General features: G+C 52.3%; 1 protein-coding gene across 1 annotated transcript; it reads left to right on the top strand.

Annotated features, from left to right (window-relative positions):
• Window positions 1–23,139, top strand: RAMP1 (receptor activity modifying protein 1). The gene is made up of 3 exons (XM_086750972.1): window positions 1–254; window positions 15,370–15,508; window positions 22,143–23,139. Exons 1-3 carry the CDS (start codon window positions 215–217, stop codon window positions 22,396–22,398), a joined length of 435 nt encoding a protein of 144 aa, XP_086607098.1. The 5' UTR covers window positions 1–214; the 3' UTR covers window positions 22,399–23,139.
• Window positions 23,140–23,146: the final 7 nt, after the last annotated feature.

Genomic DNA, 23,146 nt, shown 5'->3' with positions numbered 1-23,146 from the left:
CCCTCCCCGGGAGGAGCGAAGCACCCAGCGCCCGGCTCAGGTGGCAGGCGGGGCGGCCGGGGGAGCGGGGCCCGCCCCTGCCCGCAGCAGCCCGGCCCCGGGGAGCGGAGCGGAGTCTCCACGCCACAAACGCGGGGCGTGGGTTGGGTTGGAGGGGGGACACACTACCCCGCCCTGCCGCCCCGCTCCTTCCCATGGGCCGCCAGCCGCGGAGATGGCCCTGCTCCCGCGGCGCTTCCTCTGCTTCCTGCTGGGTAAGTGAGCGACCCCGCAACATCCCCCCCCAATGCACGCAGACCTCCCCTGGCAGCAAACTTCACCAGTCGCGAGTGGCGGTGGCTGCGGGGCGGTTGCGGGAAGCGCTCCGGCTGACTGCGGGGCCGGAGGGAGGTGGGCGCTGCCTCTGCCCGCAGAACGGGGTTGCTGGCAGCACAGAAAGCGAGTGGAAATTAAAAGGAGAAATCGTTCCGAACCGCTGGGAAATAATAAAACGTCTCACTTGGCCTCTAAATGTGTCAGATGACGATGCTATCGGACACAGCCTGCTTTGTGTGGGATTTGCTAATTGGTACGTGAGATTTACTGAAGCATGCTCGCGCTGGGAGAGGTCTTCTGCCATTTGTTTGAAAAGTAGAAATTAATTACCGACAGACTGCTTTAGGAGTCTCTGTATTCCCATTTCTGAGCCACAGGGAGAGAACTGAAGCTTCGGGAACAGCCTGAAGTGCTCGTTCAAGCAAGCGTTTCTGAGCTGATGTCGGATGTCCTGGGTTTAGCAGATGGTCAACTTAAAATCGGGTTGGAAATCCTCACTGCATCGCCTGGTTATTTTCACGGGACGCAGCATGCCGTGCTTTCTCTGATGTCCCTAGCACTTCAGATGCAACAGGTAGAGGCTTGTGCTGTGCTCGTAACCTGAGTATCCGCAGCAGGAAGCTCAGAAGGATCCTGTCTTGGTACTCTGTATAAGAGGCAGGCTGTTTATTTAAGGTTACTTAGAAGGGAAACTGCATACCCTCGTCCGAATGCTGATCTCCCATGAAATCATTCCTCTTTGAGGAAGCGTGGATTTCTCTTTCCTCCCCTTCCTTCTCTTGCCGGTTTTCTCCTCAGAACCCTGGTGAATAATGCATTGAGCTGTGCTGCATGCAATGGTGTTATCTGTACCACGTAATTAACTATTTACTACTCGTTAGCTGGCGGTTACTCATGAGAAGGAGAAGGCTGTGCCGTTAACTGAAGCAGGTCATCCGTGCTCAGTTGCGGGGAAAGGCTCCGGGTCCCTGGCTGAGGAGGGAGCAGTCTTTCATGGAAACCTGTAGCTGATATTACTGCTAGCGAGCGCTGATTCCTGCTTAGTTAGTGTTTATCTCTGCTGTATTTTCCCAGTCCCTTTCCCCTTTTCCTGCTCCTTCCTTCTCTCAGTTTGGGTACTGTAACTTTTGAAAGTGAAGACAGCAGGAATTGAGGATACTCCAGGCTGCTTTTTTCCATTTCCAGTATGTTCAGTTGCAGCAGGACGTCTTGCCTCTGTGCAAGTGATAGGTGACAGCTAATCCTAGTGTTGTGTGGCGGATGCATTTGTCTTTCGCTGTATCCTCCTCCTGTGATTTTTTTTTTTTTCTGCGCACATTCTGCACTATTTAAAAGAAACAGCAAAAAATCCTGTTTGTTTTTTTCTGCTTTACAGCCCCACACACAGGCAGGGCTGCACTGAAATTGCAGGTGACAACTGAGAGAGCCCAGAAGTCACAGTGGAGTTGTGAATTTGGAGGTTGCTGATGCTTCTGAGGAAGCAGGTGTTTAAAACTAAAAAGGAAACGTAAAAGGGGGAAAAAAAAGCTCTGCTATTAGGTGTGCCAGGATCTTGCTAATGTGAGTGCTGAGATGGCAAGCAAAGCCAGAGTGCCTCTGCTCAACACTGGGTCTTATGTGAAGAGCACCGTCTCTGTTCCTATAAATCGTGCCCCTCACTGTCTCTATGGACAGGCAGCAGGTAGGGAGGACAAGTTTTGTGGCTCTGTGTTGACATTTTTACTGCCGGCCCATGAGCCCTGCCACTGCCTTGGGACATGCTCTTGGACAGCTGACTTAGTTGCTAAATCACTTTCCCTTGCGAATTGTTGAGAGCTTTATGAACGATGAGTGTTGGTTGATGATGATCTCCTTCCCAGAGCTGTATTTCTGGAGACGTGTCCACCTCTGTACACAGCTCACCCTGAGCTGAGGGGCTTTCACTGAGCCTGGTCCTGCCCCAGCTCCTTCTCGTTGCGTGCAGTTGTGTTCTGCCACTGCAGCCCACAGCAGGATGGAGAAGTGGTCTGGGGAGGCCGTCCTCCTGTTTCAGAAGAAACAGATTCCGCCTAAGGTGCCCAGGTGGCATCCAGAATAAAACAAAGGGAGCGAGGTTAAGGTTGATGCTGCTTTTTTTGTGCCTCTGTTGAGTTGCTCATTTCCGCATCAAGTCAGAGCGCAGCAACTTCTGCTGCCAGTTGGGAGCACGCTCCCTGCCTTGTGACCAGAGCCTCTGCAGGACTTCTTGGTGGTGGGGACCGAGCTCCTGGCCTATGGCTGAGAGCCGTACTTGCCTAACTGGAGAGCTTTCCCCTGGCAGCTCAAAGCTGTTGACTCCCAGATTTGCATGCGATTCAGGCCTGGAGAGGATGACACACACCCTCTCCCTGCCACCATAACACCCCGGCTGTACTGAATCTGGGGTCCAGATCCCGGCAGGATTGGCTGAGCTGTCCTTTGCAAGAAGAGCCTTGCTCTTGAAGCGCAAGCCTCTCTCTTAAAGCTCAAGCTGTAAGCGACTTTGCAACCAGCTGCGGAGTCCTGTAAAGAGCAGCGATGGTCAGGGTATTGACTGCCTAAAAGTAACCCTGGTCTCATTCAGCAGGCTTGAAATGCAGCTGTTTCCCAAGGTAACTCCTTCCATTAGAGGTAGAATTTGGCTTTTCCTGGGTTTTGGCTGCGCTTCCCTGCAGAGGCTGCTCAGACAGGAGGGAACGAGCCGTGCTCTTGGTGATCTTTACCAGGAGCGGTGATGATTAGCACCACGCTCTGCTCTGCAGCCTTACTTCGGTGTTTAAGGGGTTACTTGAGGGCTGGCTTTCCCAAGGAGACTTGTTATTGCTGGTGATGATGGATGAAGCGGGATTATGGCTCCCAAGCCAGGTCAAGGTCCTGCGGCTGAGAGTTAACAGGAAAACTCTGTTATTTCTGCTAAACCCCACATAGGTTTCCGGAGAGATGGGTCCGCGGCGATGGCACTTCTGCTGCACCGCTTGTACCATACCTCCCATGCCCCCGCCTCCGTACCCAGGGATGCTGGCTGGTGTGGGAAGGGCCAGGTGACGCTCAGTGCCTCTCCCAAATGTGTGGCTGGGGAACCCTTGGGGATGGACATTCTCCATACCAGCGTTTGCTGTCGCTTCCTGTGCCTGTTTCTGCTGGCACACGGTGCTGTGCTGTGCTGCTTTGATTTCTTTTGGGTCTAGGCAGCTGTATTGTTGAAAGAGATAAGAGGGAATTGCAAGTAAGGCCAGTTAATCGCTAATGTCATATTGATTCCTTGTGTCTTCTGTCTATGCTGTACAGCATTGTGTTTGCACATTCTACAGAAAATTATACTTTCTTAAAAAAACCAAAACAGTTTATCATCTGTCCTGGAAAATACGAATTTGCAAGTGCCTTTGTGTCCTCTATTTGGCTGCCGGGACCCCAGGAGTCAGGAGAAGAGGTGGCAACTTAAAACCTTTGGAGTTCTTTGGAGTGGTTTAAATGGTCTTAACTCCACATATAAACATCACGAATTTGATCCCTGTCCGAGATGTGAGAGAAGTTGGCTTTGGATTTTCCGTGCGTACCTGGGTAGCTGTGTATTCCCTTTGCCCTGTCACCATCCTTAAACCCTTACACCGTAACATCGTCAATCAGGCTGTAGTCAGCTAATCACTTCAATTTCCTGGGCTCGAAAATAATAGTAATAATAAAAGATTAACGCAAAAAAGTAGCAAGAAGGGAGACAGCTTTGTGAGACAGGCAACTGCACCGCTACTGCAAAATTTTGCCATGCGTTAGGATTCTTTGTGTCTTCCCTCACCCCAAAGCACGTTTAGTAAGGCCTGCATGTTATTTGAGCTCGAGCAACTCTTTTAGAAAAATAGTCTTGCTTTAAAGGCTAATTGAAGGCTACCATGTCTCTGGCAAAATCCTAAATATTTAGAGTTTGTCGTGTCCTTGACAATAAAGTAAAACGTTCCTCCTCCCTTTCAGAGCATCTCTGAGATGGAGAGGACTTGAGGCTTCCTATACATTAAAAGAAAAGCATGTGAGTAGTGCAAAAGAAATTACTTCCACTGTCTAAGTTCACGTACCGCTTCCATATGTGCCAGCTCTATTCCTATAGAAACCGCTGGTGTATGGGTTTGGTTGGCTGGATGCGGGCTGTGTTATCCGGTCAGGAAGCCACTTGGCTTTGAGAAATTGAATTGCATTTATTAACTCTGAAATGCTGTTGAATGAAACAGCCATTAAGCACCCACAGTGTAATCTTGTATTTGTAATGACCCTGGAGGTTGCGGGTAATGAAAATATAAATGCCGTGACCTGGAATGAAATTAGAGACCTCATAATTGCTAAAAATGGGGTTGGCATCCTTCGTGTTTTTGAAGGGCTGGAAATCAATATCGAGTCATTACAGAGTTGAGGGAGGTCTTGGAAACCTGCAGGTGGAAATCAGGTTAGTGCACTGCGCTAGCAAGTTCCTTCTGCCTCCCTAACAGCTGTAAAGTCTGACTCCGTTGGTATTAGCGAGCATGTTTGGTGGAGGTTTTGGTGCTTTTAATCAGCAAATCCAGTAAGGAACCTGCTTAATGGTTTCAGTCCCTTGTCTCTGCCCTTCTAGAACTTGAGCTTTTCAGGATTTAAAACCACAGCCTGGCACCCCGGGAAAGCATCCCAGTGGGGCTCTGTGCCGGGAAACAGGCAGCAGCCTGGGCAACAACCTCCGGCAGCGCTGGATTTCAGCCGGGGGCAGGACACGATCCGTTCAGGCTTCCCCGTGTCTTTTAGGTAACGGTTGTTGGGAAAATGGCAGCGCTCTGTGTGGGTGAGTTGCAGAGAAGTGCCATCTCTGCGTGTTACTCAGCTGGAACTGCATCAAGAAACCTCTATTAAAAAGGAAAATAAATTGTTCATGGGCGGCTCACGTGGCTCCGTGACAGATTTTAGTCTGGAAACTGTATATTGAAAGTATTTAGTCACGCTGCTGTTCTTTGCAGCCCGTGATGAATGCACCAACAAGATAGTGCAGCTATTTCTTTGGTTTTTCTCCCTAATGAATTTTTATATTTATTTATTATATACTTTTTTATAGGCAATCTGTTTGAGTGAATAATGTTTGCCCAGGAAGTAATTTTTTTCTCGAAGGTAGTTCAATAAAATGATTCGTAATCCCGCATACCGGAATAATCTGCGTTTAACGCACACAAACCCGTTGAAACCTGAACCAAGGATCGAAGCGTGTTGTCTCCAAACTGATGCCGGGCACTTTTAACCTTGGTGTTATTTTCCCTGTTCTTATTATAGCCTCAATCAACTGAAATAGCTGAAGGAAAAAATAGTCTGGGGGCGGGAGGAGAAGAGCGTGTTTGCCTTTAGCATGTTCTTGAGATCTTGAGCCTGGTGGCCACTCTTTTCTCCCTGGCTTTCTGCAAGACCAGCCCAGCTTTGGGACCAAACCATCTGGCCCCTTTTGGCATCGCATGCTTTGTTGGTGTGTTAAAAATAACTCTAAAGCGCGAGTCTGACGCCGGGTTAAGGTGCCAGGATGATGATGCTGGAATCCGCTGTCCTGCCCTGGTAGGCAGGAGAGACGCGGCTGGTTCCCAGGGGTGGCGTCCTTTCCTTCAGCCCCTGGAAGCCGCTGTCAACCGCGTGGGCTGTTTGCAAAAGATGGGCGCGCAGGATTAAATGGGGATCCCTGGTTGAGCTCATCTGGGTCAGGGAGCGGATATTTGAACTAGGAATCAGTCAAGTCAGGGCTGCACCATCCCCAGTCTCCACTGCATGTCTAACCCCTGTGTCTTTTCCTCCATTAATTTAATCAAGGTGAATTATTTTTAAAAAGACTCCGCTATTCATTGAGGATATAATTATCTTTATAACTAACTGCTCATGGCAGATTTTTCCCTCTTCTGATTTGCAGTCAGCCAGCAGTTGGTTTTCAGCATGCCTGGGTTTTGATTCTCATTCTCCTTCCCCCCTTGTCAGCTGGTCTTGATTTTATTTTAGTTACTAAATTATTTGGAGGGGAGGGACAGGAAGAAAAGTATTTATCATTCTGCCTTATGCAGAATCAAGTCTAGGGACCTGTATCGGAACGATGTTTAATTATCCTTCATTTGGGGAGGGTTCGGCTGTTACCTTGTAGGTGCAGGAAAGCTACTTTCTGAGGTCCTCCAGGTGAACTTGGAAGAGGAATAACGGAGTCACTGTATCTTGCAGTAATTTAGTGCTTTGGAAGCCTAACACCATCCCAAAGCACTTCCATGTTTCTTAAACCCCTCAAATCCTCAGAAAACAAATCACTTTGATATTTAGGACAACTGGAGTTGTCCTTTCCATGCACAACCTAAACACCCTTGGTCTGATTTATTGACTCGGTGCGGAAAAGGAGGACCTCATCCAGTGGGACTGTGCTCCTGGAACAGTTATTCCCCTTCGTTGTATTACACAAAGCAAAATAAATAGATAGGGTTTTTTTTTCCTGGCCGGCACTAACGAGACATTTTGCATACAGCTGAACATAATTACGAAACCCGAAAGGATATCCGAGGTTTTAATTTTGGCGTTCTGTTGTGCCAGCAAAGGAACATAGCAATTTATCCATCGAGCTGCTACTTTGGTGATTTGTAGTCATTTAGTTTTTGCTAGGATGGCGGTGTCTGAGTTTTTGCTGTTGTTTTGTAGCTATCCCCAGCATTACAAGAGGACAGCGTTGTCGGCAGAGGTAGGCAGGTGAAATCCCGCATGGGCAAGGTGAAGACCATAGTCGTTTTCATTTCAGTCTCCCAAATTATTTTCCTCCTTGCAGAGCTCCCTCCCCAGGTGCAGGGGACCCCATCTCCAGTAGCAGGACCCTGCAATGCCCGGGGGGAAGCACGGGCATCTCCCGGAGGCGCTTCAGGCCGGGTCCCTTGTCCCATGGGAAAGCAGCTGCTGTGGCAGGCAGGGCAGGTGCAGATCCCCGGGCGACAAGAGCCAGGATGTGGCGAGGAGGTGTCACGCTAGGAAGAGGGATGAGGGCAAAGGAGTCCTGACCCATGTACCGGCCAACTTCGTTAGCCTGCCGCTCACAAAGCAGCCCTAATTAGGAACTTGGCTGCGGAGCTGATTATCGGGCGCAACGGAGTGTGCCGCAGCCTCGTTCCTTGTGGGGCCGCAGAGCCAGGATGGGACAGCAGGGTCTGGGTGCTGGCTCCAGCGAGTGGGGACCAGAGCTGTTCCAGTTGCTGTGGCTGGGTGAAGGCAATCGCAGAGCTTGGGTGCAACGCGCTTGGGTAATAACGTGGTGCCCAGTATCGCTTCAGAGTGAGTTGTAGACGGTGCGTTTATCGTGGTAACCATTAGGCTGCCAAAAAAATATAGGTAGGGATGTGGTCAACGGTAGCGCTTTGGTGCTGTGTGCCCTGTTTGCAGGTATAATGAGGAGACTGGAAAATGCAGTGTGCCAGTACAGGGCTGCTGGCATTTGTGCCGAGAACCATGTCCGGCTGCCGGTGTGCAGCTGAGCTGGAGCCGATGCTTATTCGTGATCCGTTTGTTTCCGTTTGACCTTCTCCTGTTACTGCCTTTTACTGTCAGTAAGTCTCCATGCTCGGTGATGTTTATCACCAGAAGTGTTTCTGGAGCATCTGTGCGCTTCCTCTGGCCTGGCTTTTGCAAGGCGCAGCCCTTGCGCTGGCTCTGCTCCCACGTCACCCCAGAAATGGGACTTCTGGGGATGCTGCTCTGGAAGCAGTGGTGGGATGGCGCTGGCAGGACCACAGTGACCATGTGTTGTGCTTTGTTCCCAAAGATGTGGAAGCCTTTGGCCTCTTGGAGGACGTCTACCACCCGAGCTTTCCGTGTGGTCAGGTCCCTAACAAGGGACTGTCTCCAGCCTGGCCGAGCAGGGACTGACTTTCTTTGCCGATTCTGCATTTAGGTATCCCCCGTCTCCCAAGCCAGCAATGTTTTACACTGACCCTTGCCACAGCTTACGCCCCTGGCACAGCACTTATGCCATGGTACCTCCCGCCACGGTGCTCTCATTTCACTGGGATTTAGTGGAATTAGCCGGCAAGTGTTTATTTGCCGGGATCAAGGCAGGCTGTTTTGTGAGGAAGCTCGGATGGAGGGAGATGCAGCGGCACTGACCTGTGAGGGGAGGCCCGCAGCGATGCTCTGCCCCAGGACTGCAGCGCCTGCAGCTCGCTCCCCAGAGCAGCATGAGCAAAGCCCCAGCCACACACGTGTTTTTCAGGGGGATATCAGCTTTCCTAAAATTGAGCTTTCCTAGCCCTATCTCTTTTCATTTAAATTTTTTTCCCTGCCGTGAGGCTTTTCTTCCCCCCCTCCAGCCTGAGCAACTTCTTTCCCATCCAAGCTTCCTGAGTTTTTGAGTCCTTTGAAAGTTTTAGTGGCTTCACAGCAGTGAAGCTGTTGGACAGGTGAAACACAGGATGAGCCCTCCATCTGCAGACCTTATTGGGGAGTTCTGGCTGTGCTGTGTAACTGCATTGGTGCCGTGCTTACAGACCACTCTGTTCAAGTAGGAGCTGGGTAGTTTCCTTCTGCTGCTCCATCTGCAGCCCCCCGGGTGGAGGGGAGGCAGGGAGTGGGGGGTGCTCCTTCTCTTCTCCAAAGGGAGCAGTGGCAGTATGTCCAGTACATGCTGGGATCAGCCTTCCTGGGAGATGGGCAGATGTTCCCCTCACCTCCCACCATCTGCTCTGCCTCCGAAATCCTTGTGTGTTGAAAAATCCCCGCTGCCTTTCAGCATGTGAGAACCTCTGAATGTCCCGTGAATTCCCTCTTTACATCCTGGCTATGTTGGGAGGGAAAATCCTGTGGATTAAGGAACAGTGTCACAACACACCAAGTGAACAAGCGTGCAGCAGGCAAGGGAGGCAGAGGCTGCCTGGTTTTGGGACCCGAGGATGCCCCAGAAGCATCAGGGAGCAAATCTGGGACAGAGCAGCTCTCTGAATTAATGCTGCTAGGATGAGAAATGCCCTTCTCACTTCAAACCAGATAGTGGGCGACTGCCTTTGACTGGCCACTGAGTTCCTCCTCGTCCTAATGTCCCCGAGCCTGAATCCTATGGGTTGCTAGTGGAGGGGACAGGCTCTTCCCATGCGTTGCTTGGGAGGCAGCGGGCCTGCCTGCAGCAGTCGGGGAAACAGCAGCATCTCTGCCAGGACTTCAAACACCTTCACGTGTTTCTGAGCTCCCTAAACCGGGGGGGGGAGCCTGCTGCTTTGCTATGGTGAAAGCAGCAGCAGCTCATCCACTTGTGCATTAATAAATGCAGTTTTTGAGATGCTTGGAGAGAAGTTGGGCTCAGCCTTCACAGGGATTGCAATGGGATGATCCTGTGCTTCTGGTGGGGCTCGGGCAGGCTGCTTGAGAAGGGTACAGGTCTCTGTCTCCCCCGTGATCGCCCACAGGGTTGGGACACCTCCATCCATCTCGCCGTTCCCAAGCGCAGCCCCAGGAGCTGCTGCCAGATCCCAGCAGCTCGGAGTGGGTGCCAGTGCCCCCGGCCTGACCCAGCCAGGCAGGGGGGAGAAGCTTTAAAAATACATTCCCCATGCAAAAACCAGGCCAGAAATAGCCCTGCCAGGGCTCGGAGGTTTCGTTTGACTGCGGGGGCGCATCCCAGGCTGTCAGCAAGGAGAGGTGTTAGCAGATGGCTCCCTCCTTTCTGACAGAGAAATAAATAGTGTTGAGCCAGCTCCCCTGTCGTTCCCAAACACCAACATCTGCGTTTTTCTGCCCACCCAGCTCCAGCCGAAGAGGGTCACAGGTTTGCTGAGCACCAGTTGCATTTTTTTCCTGGTGAAGCCAGGGAGCGTTTGCAAGCTGTGAAGCTGCCCAAAGCAGCCCTGGCAGAAGGTACATTTTGAAGCACAGGGTGCCAGACCCTTTCCCAGTGGTTATGGGGCTGCGGACATTAGGGTCAGTTGTGCCTTTCTTCCTCCTTCTTCCCAACTGGTGTGGGTGACTTCCCCTCTTTCTCGTGTTTCTTGATGTGAGGTTTCTTGCACAAGAACTGAGCTTCCTGCTAGGTTATGCAGTGGTTTGGTTTTTTGGACCTTATCCGGAGCTGTACCCCATAGGGTACAGAGCCTGGTTGGGGAAGGTGCTCCTCAGGTGGGTGAGCTGCAGAGGACGTCGGTGCCCAGCACCCAGTTCCCACGTTGGCAGTTTATGGGCGCCAGCCGGAGCCCAGCCCAGCCGTTTACGTGCCAGCGCGCCTGGGAGTGGTGGGTTTATTTTTAGTCCTGCAAGCACTTGCTCCGTCCCCCATGAAACCATCTGCTGCCTCCAGCTGGGCTGGTTTGTGGGCTTTGAGTCAACAAGGCAAACCCCCCCAAAGGTTTCAATTTTTTGGCTGCAAACCGGGATGGTTTTCGTGCTTGTCTTCTGCCTGCTTATCTTCTGGGGGATGTTGGCCACAAGAGAGTGGGACAAAATCAGATTTGGGGTTAGCCACAAGCGACCGTCACTTTCCCAGCATTGTTCCCAGCTGGTCAGTACCTGGTTTGGCAGCATGCAGCACTGGGCTTTACTTGGTTTCACGTCACAGATTTGTACCTGCTGGGGCAGGATTCGTACCGCTGGCTGCGGACGTGGCAAAGGCAGCACGCTGGAAGGCTGGAAGCACGCTCAGCAAATGAGTTCCAGATTTCCAGCTCTTGTTGGGTTTTATTTCGCAAGCGGGTCCAAACCGCGACGCTAGTTCTCAGTAAAACAGAGCAGACAACCACGTTGAAAAGGAGTGGAAAACAGACTGGCTCTCTCATCTCAGGCTCGTTGAGAGAGCTCATCGTTTCACAGGGTGGGTCATGGCGTTTGAGAGGAGCCCAGGAGAAGATAATGGGACGCTTGTTCTTTGAGCCCAGAGCTTTACTGGTGCTTGGGTTGAGCTACGTGTGGCTTGGTCATTGCCAGCCCTTCTGTGAGCGTCGCTTTGCAGTTATCTGCTGTCTTTTGGGGTTTAGTGAGCCCTCTAAACTTTTAGATGAATAACTGGCTCTTTTCTGCTCTTTGCTGTGAAGCCCTGAATGGTTTCCACCAAAAGAAAAGGTGGAAACAGCTTGGGGCTGCCCTGGCTACATCTGGAGAAACCCAGCAAGCCCAGAAGGACACACAGCATCTGAGTCCACCTTGGTGGGATCTTCCCAAAAATGAGACTGCCTTACTTGGGACTCTCTGTATATTCTCAGCACGCACACATCGTGGGCAGCATCCAGAGGTCAAATGGCAGAGGACCGGGTCGGCGGGGCATGCAAAAAACGCCGGCAGGCTCCGTTGTGATGCCTGGGAACTGAGTCCGTCAGCGCTGGCATCGCTTTGACCTCCTGTGCTATGCCAGCCTGAAATGTTCATCTGTTCTCAGGCTCCACCGTCCTCCCTGCCTCTGCCTCCCCATGGGACTGGCTGCACGTCCCAGCAAGAAGTCCCAGAAAAATGAGGAGAAAATGTCTGGAAACTGAAAAATTACACAGGGAGGGCAGTGATGTGAAAGGCAACACTTATTGCAGAGAAAGACGCAAGAACTGCCACCATGGCAAGTGTGCAAGCTCTGCAGCGGTGGCAGGAGAAGGAGGAGGTGATGTCCACCAAGTTGTTTTCTAGAGCTGTGAGCCTAACCCCCAGCTGTAAGAAGTGCAACGGAAGAAAGTCCGGTTATTTTCCCAACATCTTTGTAACAATTCATGGCTTGGGTTTTTTGCAGCTAACCCTTAGGAAGCTGAGCCCTGGGAGACATTTGCTGGGACTTTTCAGGACATCAATCCCAGGGTAATCAGGAGGGTGCCTGAAAAAGCCTTCCTTCCAATCACTTCCTCCCCGCCGCTCACCTGATATTTCCTGGGAGGAGGCAAATTAAAGATCTTTAAAGTTGTATCTCTGATCAGGCAATCAGTGCTCCTCTCAGCAGGGAAGGGCGTTCATCACCAGACACGCGGGTCCTCGCGCCAAGATAAACACCGCGTCGGATGGTGCCTCCTTCCAACAGAAGATGTCTTTGGATAGAAGGCAGCGCACACGCATGCTGCAAGGATGAATTTTTGACGGCTCGCACTGATACCACCTGTATGGATGGATGGGTTGGGGAAACGCAGGAAGATGGAGATAATCCCCTGCTCCGTGTCTACACGGCACCTAAAGACCAAACATGGCTCCGGTGGGATGTTCCTAGGGGACCACTGCGTTCCCGCAGCTCCCAATGCCTTTTTTTCCAAGGGAACGGGAGTGCCCGGAGCACATGAGAAGGGAGCTGTTGGAGGCAGCGCAGCCCTTGGTACGGTTGTGTTTTGGAGCTCATTTATTCAGCAGCTCCTCATAGCCTTCACAAATGGATGCTGCTAAGCACCGGGACGTGACCGCTCCGGAGCTCGGTTATTTACGGCTCGCTGCAGCTGACTTATGCCTTCTCCGTCAGCAGGGCTGAGGGGGGAAGGAAAACCTTCTGGAATGAGAGCCAGAAAAATCCCTCCCTGCTTTTTTTCTGCTGTTGTTACAAACCCTGAGCACGGCCTAGCCTGACGTATCTAGAAACGTGAATTTAGGGGAAGTCCGGGACGCAGCAGGGAAATATCCATGGGTTTAGGTGGGGACCATGTGGAAACATGGCAGGAGCCTCTCCTCCCTTTGACCTAAAAATGTGCATTTAAAGCTGAAGCCAATTCTCCCCAGCCAGCTGATAACAAAAGAGCTTTTCGGCCTCGCCGTGCTCGCTCCGTCCTCACAGCATTTGCACAGTGGGCTCTGTCGAGCCTTGTTCCTCTTGGATGTTCTTTGCCTCTGGTGTATAAAACAAAAGAGTCCTTCATGATGTCCTCATGAAACGTCTCAGTTACTGGCTGATGGGTCTGGTTTCTCCAGCCTCCTGGGGAAAAGGATTTGCAGACAGACCCCACGTGTAGCTATGGGAGATGCATGGAGGGCGGTGTCTTCCAGGAGCACAGTCTCTGCTCATCTCCTTGGGGTTACGAAGCCAAGCCTTGGCTGTCAGCACCTGAGATGTTCACCACTGCAGAAGGCAAGTCCTCATGGGGAAGGCAGAACTTCTGAAGAACATTGCGAAGAGCTGCTGGGGGAGTGAAGAAAGGTGGTGACGTGCCTCGAAGGACCTTCGGAGCTGAGACAAGAGGCAGGAACAAAGTCCAAGCGTACGAGTCACGCGCTCGGGGATGGCGAAGCCCATGCGCTGGCTCCCTCCCGGCTGCCCACACCTGTCAGCCCACGGCCACGTCCAACCCAGCAGTGTCTTTTGAGCTGCTTTGATTGGCAAGTGCTTAAAGCTCTTGGTTTGGGTTGGTTGTTTTTTCCTTTTCTTTTAACAGTGGGGCTGATTTTCACGCTGATATATGTGCCTTGCAGCTACTCAAGCACGCGTTTGCAGTTCTCAGCTGCTTCATCCCCATGGTTTATTTGGTGTCTCTCTTCTCTCCACCCAAGGTGGAGCCGCCTGCTGAGGTGTTTTCCTCCAGGTCCGTTCTGCAGGGTCGTCAGGAAGTGTCTGGCCGTCTCTAAGGACAGTTGTTCCTGTGGTACAAGTGAGGACTTGTCTCTAGGTTCATCAGTGCTAATTGGGAGTGGGGAGGAGCGAAGCCAGGCGAAGAGCAGCCTGGCCATGCTGGGTTAACTTCTGCTTCCCTTTTTTCTTGTGCTGTATCGCTGTTGAATTTCTTAAAGCGGCTTTGTCGTCCTCAATTTCTCTCTGCATTTTGCATGTCTCACTCATTTCTGCCTGGCTCCCTTTTCTCCTTTGCTCCTCAATTCCCTCGGCCGCTCCTCCGGCTGCTTGTCAATCTGTTCGCCTCCCCTGCTTCCCTTTCTCTCCTCAGGCAGCCCTCTCCTGCTCCGCACTTGATGTGCTCGCTGCCAGGGTTTTCTCTGCAAGCTGTTTCTCCGGCTGCTTGATGGGCGTAATGTTTGCAGGGCGCTCGTCCTTCACAGTCCAACTTCTGTAGGATGCTGGTACCTAAGCACTCTGAGGATTTGGGGGCTGCTGAGGAGGGCGTCCCCGGGGCAGGAGCCGCTGGCGCTGTCCCAGGGATTGCACTCACAGACCGCTAAATAAGTAGCTGAATTCTGTTTTGATAAAAAATAAGATAAAAATAAAGCCCCACTCTTTTGCGCAGTTATTCACGCGTAGCAAAAAATAGTGCTGGTATGCGATGCCTGCCTGCAATGTACTCCAGGAGCTGCAAAGGCACTAACTGGCACTTTGGGACGAAGGGAGAGGGATTATTTATAGCCAGGGTCAGTAAATCATTCCTCCAAAGGATTTTTTGCCTTCGAGCCTGATCTCTGTGAAGCATCACTGTCCTTTTCCTTTCCCATTTCCTACCAAAACTGCACCGATTGTGCACAAACTTGTAGGGAAGTAAGCGGGATCTCTTCCTCCTCTGATCCCAAACCAGAAGGCACCGTGTAGCAGGGACGCGTACCCGGAGGTGAATTAAATCAGCGCCGTGCAGCCGGAGATGAATTTCACCGTGCTTGTCCCTGCGCTCCATCGGAGATGGATATTTGTCCCTGCGCTCCATCGGAGATGGATATTTGTCCCTGTGCTCCGTTGGAGAGGGATGTTTGTTTCCAAGCGTGGCACCATGCAGATAATTTTTAAGGGAGCCTTTGCTCAGCAGCAGCAGGGATCTGACTGGGAGCTGTGGGGTTATTCCCCAGCTTCCCCACACCCTCACTCTTTTTGTAAACCAAAAAGCTGGGATTTTAAAGTCCAACAATGACCGTCAAGTGATCAGCAGAGAATAAATCTACGTCCTTACTTATTCATGACTCACCCAGTGTATTTTGAATAATTGATTTATCTAGCGTCAGACACTTGGGAGGGTAACGGATGCTGCGGGGTCAGAGGGATGTGAAGAGGGAAATAAAACCCTAAGAAGGAGATTTTGAAGCAGCAGAGCGAGAGTGGTGGTGCTTTGATGGCCAGCTTTGCTTTGGCAGATGCCCTCTGCATGAAAAGCTGTGAGGGGACCGCGCGGTGGAGGGCAAGGAGCTATCGTTGGGCCATGACACACTGTGGCAGAGCCTAACCCTGCTCACCCCTCGCCTGTCTTCCAGCTCATCACTTCATCACAGCGACGGCGTGCCAGGAGGCGGACTATGGCTGGATGATCCGGCACTACTGCCTGAAGCAGTTCCAGCTCAGCATGGAGGGCATCGGGCAGCGGCTCTGGTGTGACTGGGATGAGACCGTGGGGTAAGTGAGGTCCCTCTACTCACCCCTTCCTTCCTGGTGTCCTGGGACCACCTGCACCTATCTTTTTGGACATCTAAGGAGGTCAGCAGTGGGGTTTTTTTTCATGGAGGGGGGAATAAATGTGTCGTTTCACTCCACTTTCAACTGCTGGGCTTGGAAGGGAGAGCAGTGGACGTTGTCTACCTGGGCTTCGGTGAGGCTTTTGTCTCCTCACAGAGAAACTGGTGAAGTGTGGGCTGGACGAGCAGACAGAGAGGTGGTTTGAAAACTGGCTGAATGGCCGAGCCCGGAGGGTGGTGATCATTGGACAAAGTCCTGTTGGAGGCCAGCAACTAGTGGTGTACCCCAGGGGTCAGTGCTGGGTCCAGTCCTGTTTAACCTCTCCAACAATGGTCTGGGTGATGATGCAGACCATACCTGCAGTGTACCAAGTTCACAGATGACACCAGACTGGGAGGAGCGGGTGATGCTCCAGAGGGTCGTGCTGCCGTCCAGAGTCCCTCAACAGGCTGGAGAAATGGGCTGATGGGAACCTCATGGGGTTCAACAAGGAGAAGTCCAAATTCCTACACCTGGGGAGGAACAACCCCAGGCACCAGGTTGTGCTGGGGACTGTCCAGCTGGAAAGCAGCTTGGCAGAAGAGGCCCTGGGGGTCCTGATGGACACCAAGTTGAACATGAGCCAGAAACCTGCCCTTGCAGCAGAGAGGGTGAATGGTGTCTGGGGCTGCACTGGGGGGCATTTGGACAAGACAAGATGGACCTCCAGAGATCCTCTCCAACCTCAGCCATTCTGTGATTAAATAGGTTTTCAGGGAGCCCAACCTAAGCCGTGTTTGGATGCCAGGATGGTGATCTTGCTCAGTACAGTTTTGTATGTGTGAAGGAACCACATGCCCCCGTGACGGAGCTTCAACAGGAGAAGACCACAGCTATCTGCTACGTGCTGGGTATCAATGTGTTAACAAGGCAGACTATTGGGATCCCCGTCATGGCTCCGCTACCTCTTTTGGTGACTCACAGCTTGATGGACATATTTTCCATAAGATTTTTCTTTTTGCTCAGCACTCAGGTTCTGCAGACCGTCCAAAATGCCCTAACTCAGTTTGAAAACCCCACAACCCACTGAGATGCCCTCACACCCTCTCTATGAGAAAATCCCAGACCATCCCACTGGACCTCCTGGCTGCTTCCAAAAGTTGCATGTTGATTTTCTTTGCAACTAAAGGGAGAGGCTGGCACGGTATAAATCATTCTCCTCGTGAGATGGTTCTGGCTGAAGTTGCAAAGACCGGTCAGAGGTGTCCATGTGTTGGCATGAGGGCCTGAAAAGATAAAAAAAACCAAACCCCACGTTCTCCACTCTGAGTTGGCTTCCCGCACCACACAGCGTTGTTGTGCCGTGGCCTTTCTCTGGGAAAACGAAGTGAGAGACAAAAGTGAGCTCTTGCGACGTAGCGGGGATCAAGGTCCGTTGGGAATGGCGAACAGAGGTTGCTGTATGCCATGAGGGGTTTGCACAATATTTAGAGGGTTTGGAAGATTTTGGAGGATTTCCTGCTTCACGTCCCTTTCTTCTGTGCCAAATTAAAATCTCTGTGTATGTGTATATAGAGAGACAGCTTTTGAAAAGGACAGCTTGGACTTTCCTTCCCCTTTATTGGTGGCAAAATGGAGGGGAAGAAAAGAGTGGAAAGATTGTGGACATTTTTCTGGTTCTGAGAAACCTCATCTGAGCCTCATCCCATGTCCAGGGCTGCTGCCGTTGCTCCAGCCCCCAATTGCCTTGGGGGATCTCTGTGGGACCTGCTCTCCTGTGCCGAAACCTTTGGAGGCAGCATCCAGATGTGGTCCCAGGTGTGGTGAGTGGCAGGAGAAGGAGAAAAACCACCTCCCTGTTGTCTCCTGGGTGAGCTCCCACCCCTGGGGACGCCCCCGGCAGAGCTGTTCCCATCGCAGGGGCTGTGTGTGTCCCAGGGGCGGGACTTTGCTTGCGCTCCTGGTTCCGTGCTATCTGCAAGCCTGGTGAGGTGCAATCCGTCTCCTCCTCCAAAGCCGTTGCGCAGGAAGCGGAGCTGCATTAAAGAGCTTGTTCTTTATCTCCAACATCCTGTATTTCTTCTAAATAGCTTCTACTAAACTTGTTATCCTCGAGGCACTTGGAGGAAATGTTGATAAACTCGCAGTGTTTAATTCGATTGCGCGAGTCCATTTGCTCCGTGCAAACACAAGGCCGGGGTTATTTACGAGATGACATTCCTCTGATCCTCCTGCGCCCTCAGGACACTGGGGTAAAAAAAAAAAAAAAATCAGGTAGAAGTAGCTCAGCTACTGCTGTAAAGAAGCTGCTCTGCAAGGATGTGGGTTTTGGGTGGCCACCTCACTCAACACCCCTGCTCCCTGGTGTGGATGGGCCTCCCCACCCCCTTTTAGGAGAAACAGTGCTGTTAGGAGATGTCCCAGCAGAGGATGGCCTAGGCTGGCTGGTCGCCCCTCTGGCTTTGGGGGAAGGACTTGACTTCCACCAGAGACGAGATGAAGAAATGGAAATCAAACACCCGCCTAGATCCTCTTCTCCTCTCCAGATCTTCGCCCAAACCGAGGAACTGTGATGCTTGAAACCTGTCCAAAACGAGAACGAGAAATATTTGAACGTTTTGCCTCTGACAGGACCTGTACCATCAGCAGCAGCACGCTCGGAGCGGTGATTTCTCATGGAGCAGGAGCAGGGAAATGCCCCTTAGGCCCATCAGTTGAGCGTGACACGATGGGAACATCTGGATAAATGAATTGTCTCGGCAGAGTTGGTCGTCGTGCTTTAGCGCTCCTGTTGATAGCCTGTAGATTATCCTCCCGGCTTACCCTCAGCAATACAAACCGAGCTCTTGCGTTGCTGCTGCCGCTGCGTTCGGGTCTCTTTGGACCAGGAGTGGTTGCTGAGGTTGGGCTTGGACCGTGTGGACGAGCACCAGCTCTCTGAGAAGGCTTGTCCAGCACCGGTGAGCTCTGCTGGCTCTCTTAGCCGTGCTTATTTGGGGAAAGCTGCTGGGTTGTGATTGCAAAATCAAGTACCAGGGGAAGGCGCCTGAGCCGGTGCACCCTTGCCAGGTGGTTTTTAATAAAGTAATTCGTTCCAGAAATTGGAAGGGAGAAGGACTGCTCCGAGAAGTGTTCTCCTTTGGGTCATCTGGTTTCCTTCCCCCTCTTCCTCCCCAAAGGACGAGCGATCCGGTGAAGCCGTGCGTGCGGGTGCCTGCTGGGTCAGCTGCCCACCGACCCGGGCTCTCCAGCCCCTCCGTGCCATTGCTCCATGGATCCCTGGCCTGAGAGCCATTCAGCCCAAGCTCCCGGATGTTTTGTGTTCCAGGGCTGGCGGCCACCCTGTTATTTAAAGCTGGAGCTGCGTCATGGTCTCCTCTGCTTCACGGTGGTGGCCGGGGGATGCCTTGGGCCGGAGGGTTTTGCACGGCGTTGGTGCATCGGGCAGCGAGCAGGACAGGACGATGTTCGCTGTGCTGAGCAGTGCCACAGCTGCGGGTGTCACTCCAGCCGAGTCCGGCGCCTTCATCCCAAATATATCCGCCCCGTGGCACGCCTGAAAATTTTCTTTTAATGTATAAAGCAAAAGGAAAGCCTTGTGGGTTGGTTGTTTGTTTTTGTTTTTGTTTTTTTTTCCTTCTGAAGCAAGGGAATTGAGGAGGATAGGGAAAATCCCGACAAGGGAGAGCTGGCGAACCTGTGAGCCCCAGCTGGTATCCGTGGCGTAACACTGCCTGCACCACGGCGCTGGCGAGGAAGAAATGGCAGATCCAATTCCAGTCTCAGTTGCGATGGTAAAAAAAAAAAAAAAAAAAAAAAACCACCCAGAGGCATTGCTTAGGATTTACAGCGCTGTAAGCATTCGGATCCCGCCAAACCGTAAATCAGTCCTCGATTGCTTCCCACCAGCCCCGTCCCCGTCGGGGTCCCCATGATGCCTCCTCCAGCATCCTTGAAACCCAAACCGTTTCTATGGCGATGGAGAAAACAGTTTTAATTGCAGTTTACATCAGGCAGGGAAAAAAAAATATTGAGAACAAAGAAATGTACTTTTCAGGGCAGGCTGCTCATCTCCCCACCTGCAGCCTGCGGTGGTGGGGTGGCTTGGGAAAACTTGCCCTGTTCCCAATGCTGTGCTACATCAGCTCAATAATCACAAATTTATTATTATTTTTAATGAAGTAATCAAAGGTAGCATTGCCTCCCACCTTTTAAGGATTTTTAAATTAAGATGCTGGTGAGCCACTGGCCCGGGTTGCCCGGAGAGGTGGTGGATGCCCCATCCCTGGAAACATTCCAGGCCAGGTTGGCCGGGGCTCTGAGCAACCTGATGTGGTTGGAGATGTCCCTGCTCCTTGCAGGGGGGTTGCACTGGATGGGCTTTGAAGGTCCCCTCCCACCCAAACCATCCTGTGATTCAATTTAAGGCAAAGCTGCGGGAGAGGAGGGAGAGCAGAAGGAGGTGGTGTGGGCGCAGACCACATCTCCCTTCCCTCTCCCCCCACCATGTCTGTTGGTCTCTGGGGACACAGTGACCATCATGGGGAGCTCAGGATGCCCTCCATGCTCATTCCTCCTCTTAACTAACTCCTCGACGGCCAGCCAGGTTTTGTAGCCTGGCGTTGGGTTGTTATGAACAGTACAAGGTGCAAAAACAAGGCCCTGAGAGGTTTCACTGTCAGCACGGGCTGAATTCCCCGGTGGGGCCGTGCTGGCGTGGTGCTAACGTAATAACACGGCTCTGCTTGCGCAGAGAGAGAACCAGATGCCGCTTTGGAGACTCAACAGGATGAGCTCTCGCCACGGCTGTGGCGGGAAAGAGCACGCTCAGCCCCGGGCGTCAACACTGCTGCTGCTCTCCGGTGGGATCTTGATCCCTCCTGACAAGATGTCAGCAGCCTGGGCCCGACCGGTCTGGTTTATCCGTATCCCAGCAAATGGATCCCTTTGGTGTCCCTCTGCGGTAGCGGGCGGTGCACACACGATGGGAAGGTCCTCAATGGCGCGTCTGCGTGCTGTGCATGCGAGGACAGGACGGAGTCTCACAGGCCTGGTCTCCAAACACCACGGCAGCTCAGGACCCGCGCAGCTGGCCCGGGTGGACTCGGCCGACAGTTGTCAGCTTGTGGCCGTGGATGGCCAAGACAGGGGACATGAAAATAGAAGGAACTGAACTAGAGGTGCTGCCGAAGAGCAAGGTGTGATTACACTTCATCCCTTCATCTGCTGCCTCCATTTGGCTGTGGTTACTTGGACATCTTCACGCACAAGTGTGGGAGCAACTACTTGTCAACACCAAAGCGCAGTCTGAGCCGGGGAAGGGCTAAGGCAGGTTTAAAAATAGCTTTTGTTCACGGCTCTGTTAACTCCTTCCCTGTGATTCCTGGAGATGCTTCAGCTCCCGAGAGCCGCGAAGGCTGCTGATGACTGGGAAACGGTAATTTTGCACACCGGGATGCTGAGCAGAAGCTGCTTTTTAGCGGTTCCAGGCGCCCGGTTAATTAAATCACCGGACTCCACAGGGCCTCCCTCCGGCGCTGCCGTGTGCCGATGAGCACGGCAAGGCAACCGCCGCCGGCCCGAAAACCTGGCTGATGAGACGCAGAGAGGCTGCGGCGAGTGGCTTCTAAACCATTTCTTCCCCAGGCGGGTTTTTAATTGAAGAGTTGGGTTTTGGTTCGCTCTGCTTCTCTAGGATTAACCGAGTAATTGGGATGGGGAAAAAAAATATTATATATTAACTGTTTTTTTTTTAACGCATAGCTCATTTTAAAGCAGGTTGGATTTGAAACCCATGGCAATACCTGTCCTTCCAGAGGGTGGGTGGATGGACCAGCACAGGGGCTGTCCTCTTCCTGCAGCCCCTCTGGCTTAGGGCTGCTCCTCTTTTTTCCAAATATTAAAAAAAAAAAAAAAAAAATTAAAAGTTCAAAAAAATGGACTTGCTGCCCAGTGAGAGGTGGGATGGGTGATGGTCCTGCAGCCCTGCAAAGCGTGGTGCTGTGAATTGCAGCGAGATGAGCTTCAAAAGCACGGTGTTGGGTCAAAAAAGCCTTATTTTTAGGCAATTAAAAGAACTGTAGGTAGATGCAGTGTATTTATTTCCGTCCCCTTTTGGCTGAACCCGCGCAAGCTCGGGGAGGGTGCCCTGAGGCCGGCTGCCGGGCAGGATGCTCCGGGCGGAGGATGGGTTTCCTTGAGGGTAATTGGGGTCCCATTGGTGTTTTTCTAACGGCACCGGTTCGGCTGTGAAATCCTGCAGAAATTAACACAAATAAAAAAAAAAAAATTCCTTCTGTAAATGAAAACTCCCTGTGCTTTTGGCTGCGGGTGGGCGCTTAAAGAGTGCGCAAAGTGGCAAAATCTGATGGGAAATAAAACAAACCCACATACATTTTTTACCTATCTACCTATAATATAAAAAAAAAAAACAAACCCTAAAAGATTCAAATAACTCATTTAACACTCAAATACCACACACACACATCGCTAATAGCAAGCAGCTATATTTGAGCTTGTACAGGGCGGGGAGGTGGCATGCTGACGGCTGGGCGCTGGTCCCGCTGCCACCCCCGTGCCCGTCTCTGTGTTGCAGCACCTACGGGGAGCTGACGAACTGCACGGCGCTGATCGCCGAGAGGCTCGACTGCTACTGGCCCAACCGGCTGGTGGACGAGTTCTTCGTGGCCGTGCACAAGCAGTACTTCAGGAACTGCTCTCCCTCCGGCCGGGCGCTCCGCGACCCCCCCAACGGCGTCCTCTGCCCCTTCATCCTGCTGCCCGTCCTCGTCACCCTGCTGATGACCGCGCTGGTGGTGTGGAGGAGCAAACGCAGCGAGGGCATCGTGTAGGGACGGCCTGCCGCCGGCGCAGGGGAGGGACAGGGGGAGCCTCCACCTGAAAGCACCCGTATTTTTGGGAAGACCCTGGAAGAGGAGCATCTGGGGGGGTACCACATCCAGGAGGCCAAGACGGTAACGCCACCGCTGCTCCCTTGCCGGTACCCTCCGCACCACCACGTGCCGGTCGCCCGGCGGTTCCCAATAAATACGTCGTTTAAGACTCGGCTGGTTGGCGGTACGGGATGCCGGTGGCCGGCGAAGCTGTCGCACGCTGCCCCGGCAGCGGGGAGCACGGCATCGGCACCGCCGTGTCTTTCCCAGCTCCTTCCCTCCCGGCACCCACAGCATCGTGTTTTACCAAAATTGGAATTTTTTTTCTTTTTTAATACAAAAAAAAAAGAGGGCATGGGGTTGAAATCCTGTTGGGAGGTGCCAGTGGGTGTAACGGCGAGGCTGGTGGGTCTGGGTGCAACCCCGGACGATGAAAATGTCACGGCTTTTTCTTTTTGTCCTTTTTATTTTTATTTTTTTTTCTTTTCACACCAGGAAAGGCATCTTCTGCCCCGGCCCACAGTGTAAGGCCGAAGCCCGCACGGGGAGGGGTTTGCCTGGGGCACGGGGAGCGATGGGTGGAAGTTGGCGGTGCGAGGTGGTGGCACCAGTGGTGGCCTTGGCAGAGCCCGGGGCTAACGAGCAATGGGAGTAAGGTGCTTTTCCTGCCTAAACCAATAAATACAAAAACAAACCAGGTGTCCGT

Source organism: Chlamydotis macqueenii, chromosome 6, assembly GCF_036417535.1.
Source record: "Chlamydotis macqueenii isolate bChlMac1 chromosome 6, bChlMac1.mat, whole genome shotgun sequence".
Classification (NCBI taxonomy): domain Eukaryota; kingdom Metazoa; phylum Chordata; class Aves; order Otidiformes; family Otididae; genus Chlamydotis; species Chlamydotis macqueenii.
Note: the sequence above shows the minus strand (reverse complement) of the source record. Positions and strands in the feature narration are given on the sequence as shown.

What these genes read in the sequence shown, in the direction of transcription:
- RAMP1 (XM_086750972.1), top strand. Translation starts at nt 215, where the DNA reads ATGGCCCTGCTCCCGCGGCGCTTCCTCTGCTTCCTGCTGG. An exon ending in CTTCCTCTGCTTCCTGCTGG is followed by an intron (nt 255 to 15,369) that starts GTAAGTGAGCGA and finishes CCTGTCTTCCAG; the next exon opens with CTCATCACTTCATCACAGCG. An exon ending in GACTGGGATGAGACCGTGGG is followed by an intron (nt 15,509 to 22,142) that starts GTAAGTGAGGTC and finishes TCTGTGTTGCAG; the next exon opens with CACCTACGGGGAGCTGACGA.